This window comes from Petaurus breviceps, unplaced genomic scaffold, assembly GCF_028583685.1.
Source record: "Petaurus breviceps papuanus isolate PSGF00001 unplaced genomic scaffold, PetGlider_PUasm1.0 67, whole genome shotgun sequence".
NCBI lineage: Eukaryota > Metazoa > Chordata > Mammalia > Diprotodontia > Petauridae > Petaurus > Petaurus breviceps.
Window position 1 is genome coordinate 160,317 of NW_027186446.1, and position 4,977 is coordinate 165,293.

General features: G+C 46.1%; 1 protein-coding gene across 6 annotated transcripts in view; it reads left to right on the forward strand.

The window, feature by feature from the left end:
- Window positions 1-4,168: 4,168 nt before the first annotated feature.
- LOC138173917 (poly(A) polymerase alpha) overlaps window positions 4,169-4,977 on the forward strand; it is a 77,088-nt gene continuing 76,279 nt past the window's right edge. For 5 of the 6 annotated variants that reach the window (XM_069103967.1, XM_069103971.1, XM_069103968.1 and 2 more), the window contains exon 1: window positions 4,170-4,406. In XM_069103967.1, coding sequence (XP_068960068.1) covers window positions 4,399-4,406 — 8 coding nt within the window. In that variant the 5' untranslated portion in view covers window positions 4,170-4,398. Of the gene's footprint in view, window positions 4,407-4,977 lie in introns of all 6 variants that reach the window. The other variant, XM_069103970.1, reaches the window with a different exon arrangement.

Below are 4,977 nucleotides of genomic sequence, written 5' to 3' on the forward strand. Positions count from 1 at the left end.
TAAGATTGGACAGACCTGAGTCCTGGGTCCTAGGACCCTTCCCCCCTTCCCTTGCTGTCAATCAGCCTTAAGCCCTCCAGGAATTTTAGGAATCTCTTAGAGTCCTTCCCCCTTCTTTACTTTGGCATTTGCCAAATAAAGGCAGGTATATTTGGATTGGTTATCCCCTATTTCCTTGTTCTTTGTAAGCCCACCTCCCAGCTAATGGGAGAAGGGAAAGTTAGGGTATAAATTCTAGTTCAGTTTTCTGTAACGTCTCATTCTGCTGGTTCATATTGATAGAAGGGACACCCTCTTCTTGAAAGGAATTAAACACAGGATTAAAACTTCCTCCTCTTTCCTCAAGATACCTCTGATTTTTAATTTTTTTGGGGGTAGGGGATTTTGGGGATCCCCGTACCCCACACAAGGGTATGACCATCTCTTTGTATAACTAAGGTGAAATACAGGATTAGGTCATGGACAATGAATAAGTTGGGCAACTGTGAGGTTAGGGATTGGAGAGAATATCAATATGTATGTTAATGTCCCCTACTACAAGGCAGGAACTGAGGAAGAAAGACTGAGCCAGGTAACTGAATTGAGGACCATAGGAAAGTGTCTGGGAAATCTATCCAGGGCTTCTTAAACTTTTTCCACTCACAACAACTTTACTGGTTTCAGTTTTGTGTGGCCTGAGGGCATGTGTAGTGCAAAATGCTGTGCTTTGTGTTCAGAACCAAGGCTGCAGTGAAGTTCCTCCATGAAACACAAGCACCTCTGATGGGGTACCTGGGGTCTAGGTCAAACCAACTTGTAAAACCAGTCTGTGAAGCTGTAATTTGTCCTTTCCCACCCTTAAGATCTGCCCTTCTCCCTATCCCACACTCCATCTAGGCAACACCCTGTGACCCCTTTGTTCTTATTTAATCTCTTCATTTCTTCTGGGCCTGGCCCACACCCTCCTTTATCCTTGCCTTTTGTCTTCTTCGACCTGGCCCAAATCTTATCTAAACTATCTATTCACCTGCTTCTCTTGGTCAGCTCTGACCTTTGTTGTCTATGCATTGTCTATGCCTTGTCAGCCCTGACAATGGCAGCCCTACCCTTTAAAGGTAAAAGCATGTACCCCTCTCACTTGCAGGTCCCCTAAAGGACTCTTGCACCGCCCCCCCCCCAATGGCATAATAATAAACTTTCTCAACTCTAACTCCAAGCAAAGCTGAGCTGAATTCTTTCCAGATGCCCTTACAGATTTCCTGGTCTTGGATGAGATCAGGGTTCCTGCTGAACCTATTGGGATCCCGTCCCCCATCACCTCCGTGTTTGATTTTTAATTAATTTTTGGTTTTGGCATGTTCAAAAACCTTTTACTGTTGCCAATTTTTCTCAACCCCATATGGGGTCACAGCCCACAATTTAAGAAGCACTGGTGGTATACAACAGCTACAAGAATACTGATTGGGTAATAGATATGAATTGAGTGAATCTCAAAGGAGGAGAGGTTATTAAGTAATGGTGGTAGAGACCCTGGAAGTGGTGATGGAAAGCAAGGAATATTTCAACTACTCTGTCACTGGTGAAATATTAGTAAAAGTGTAACCAGTGTGGGAAAGTGTGAGAGACATCCTTAGTCTAGGAATATTTGTTGAAAAGCCAGGAAGGTTTTCATTACATTTATTTTACATTTATTCTTTCTGAATAAAAGAGTAGCTCCTTTAATGGAGCATAGGGACTTAAATTCAAACCCTTTTATGCTGACTCCATTCGAATTTCCCACCTTGTTCTCCATTGGCTAGGTGCAACCTCCTGCCCATGTCATGCTCCCCTCAAACACCTCATCAAGCATGTGTACAAGCTCTTAACTCCCTGCCTGATCAGAAGCCTGGCTCTTCTAGATCCTAGCTCTGATTAGAACCAATCATCTCTGACCCACATTCTGCTATCTTTCAAAGATAGGAGGACTTTTAATCCTGTGGAAACAAAACTCCTCATGATGGGGTACCTGGGGTCTAGGTCAATTTGTGAAACCAACTTGTGAAACCAGTCTGTGAAATTGTAACTGCAATTTGTATTGTAAAATTGTTATCTGTAAAATTCCTTTCCCAACCGACTCTGCCCCTTCCCCCTATCCGAACTAGGCCTAGGCAACACCTTGGGAATCCTTCCTTCTTTCTTAATCCCTCAAGTCTCCTCGGGTCTGGCCCAAATCCTCATGTCTCCTCCGGCTTGGCCCAAATCTTATCTAAACTATCTATGCATTGAGGTCCCTTCCCTCCGGTCAGCCCAGACAATGGCAGCCTTACCCTTTAAAAGTAAAAGCATGTACCTCTCTCACTCACAGGTCCCCTAAAGGACTCTTGCCCGCTGTAATGGCATATTAATAAACTTTCTCAACTCTAATTCCAAGAAAGGCTGAGCTGAATTCTTTCCAGACGCCCTGTTGAACCTATCAGGATCCCGTCCCCCCCCCCAACAATAATTATAGAGTTGAATGTTATTTTAGAGTTCATTAAGTTCAATAATCTATTTTATGGATGAGGAAACAGGTTTATTGAGATTAATATGAGTTCAAGGGCACAAACCTGCTAAGTGGAAGAGCTGACTTTCACACTTAAATAGTGTGACTTGAAATACCCACCTCTATTATATACCTCTAAATACCTCTATTATAATATAATCTAAATACCTCTATTATATACCCACAGCAAGTGACAGTTTATGAATACGAATAAAATTTACTGATTGTAGGGTAATCAGCTTGATGGTACACATTTTTTTCTTTTCCAATTTGAGCTGCAGTGTGTAACATCAAATTCAGGTCTTAAAACAACCTTATGGGGCCACAACAGCTGTCTTCTAGTATTTGATGAATTGTTATATGGAAGCAGGATTAGATCTGTTCTGCTTGACACCACATAGCATAAGGAATAATAAGCAGAATTTATATGAAAGCAAATTCCCGTGTAATAAATAACAATTGTGTCATGTAGTGGAAGGGAATTGGTCAGACTGTCAGGAAATAGGTTCTAGTCTCAACTTGGTTACTAACTAGTTTTACTAACCTAATTTCCCTCTTTAATAAAGTAACAGGGTTTGATTAAATGATCTCTAAACTATTATTCAGTCCTAACAATGCCTGATTCTGAGCTACTAAGAAGTGGAATTGGTTGCTTTGGGGTTACTGAATTTCTCATTACTAGAGGTCTTCAGGAGAGGCAGGGTATAGCACTAGGGAGATGATAGAACATGGTTGGAATTATTTTAATTATTAATTTGAAATACATTCCGTGTTTAGTTGGGGGAAGAGGAATGAAGGACGTTTTAGGAAGGCCACTGACAAGTTTTGAAGTGTCCAGAAGTGTCCAGGATGATGAAGGGCCTCAGGCTAAAGGAAGCTTGAAGAAAACGAAGAGTTTAACTCAGAGAATATTTTTTAGGGGGGGGGGTTCGGGGTTCGGGGGGTGTTTAGGGGAACAAGATAGTGGCCTTCATGTATCTTAAGGGCTATCATCCCGAAGCTGGCTAAGCTGGTTCTTCTAGCAATCCTTTTCCCTTACTGTTGAACTTGGACCAGTGGGTTTTAGTTTCAGAAAAACAAATTTAGGTTTCCTATAAGGAAGAACTTCATTAAAAATTACAGTAGTCCAAAAGTGTTTTGGGTTGCCTCTTTGGGTGGGGAACTTTCCCACCTTCAGGCAGAGAAGCTGGGAAGACTGGAGCGGTCGGAGCACGCATGGGACTGCCCCGTGAGATTCCATGATTCCGAGATTCCATGAAATCAGATGATTTAATAAAGAGACGACGGACACAAAACAACCGTGACCAAGCCACAGAGCGACCCTGGCCAGCGCAGCCCCGGAGCCCGGGTCCTGAGCAAGCCCAATTCGGCTCCCCATGTGGGGCAGGGGGCGTCTCTCTCAGGTCCGGACAAATCAGATCGAACCTCTTGAGCCGCTTACAGCCTCTTCCTAAGTCAGCTATACAAATGTTTCCCTTCTGCCCAGTGAGGCGACGAGGGTACGAAAATCGAGGTCCTATCTTCCCCTCAATAGGAAAACAGAACCGGAAGTAGGCCTGGAAAGACGATTGGAGGCGGGGGGGAAAAGCCCTTGGTTTACAAGTGGGAAAAAACTACCATTCCCGTGAGGCAACGCGGCCTCCAGGGGTGGCTGGTACGCAGGCGCCCGCAAGGCGTACGTGGGGGCGTGAGTGGTTCTAGAACGTTGCTGTGGTAGCGCTCGGGCGCCATGTTAGGACGAAGGGGAAGAAGGAGAAGCGCTTAAAGCGGCGGGCGCGGGCGCGGGAGTGGGGTTGGAGCCAGGGCTGAGGCGACCCCCCTCAGCAGATCATGCCCAGGGTGCCTGTGGCGGTGGCTGCGGGGGGGGAAGTGACTGGGCGGTGCCGGCGCGAGGGACGATGCCGTTGTAAGTCATTTCGATTCTGTTTTTCAACCTCTACCCCCCACCCCCTCCTAATACACGCTACAGGCCCTAAGGGGCCTAAGAAGGAAGGAAGGGAAGGGATGGTGAGGCCGACTTCTAGGAGGGAGACTTGTAAAGAACCATGCCTCCCTCTCGTTCCCTTCCCCTTCCTAACACCCCGCCTCCCCCAAACTCCTTCCTGGCTGGGTCAGGGGAGCAATTGGGCTGGGGGCCTTCCCCTTCCGGGAGGAGAGGGAGGAACCTGTTTCCCCACTTCCCCTTTGTCCTCCCCCCAACCCCTCGAGTTTTGGGCCTGGAAAGAAATTGCCCACAAGTTAAGCGAGGGTCTTTATTGTGCCCCCTCAGAGCCCCAAGCTCTTACTTCTTAACCTTATTTTTATCGCGGGACTAGAAATAGCACCCCCAGTCCCTTTTATTGAGCAGTGACCAGCACTCTGATTCTTGCAATTCCTCCCTTTTTTCGTTCTACTTGCTCTTGAGCAAGAGTTTTAGGCCAGTCCTGGGTTTCAGAGCTCCAGTGTTTTGTACACCACCCCCCCCCCCCCCCCCCCCC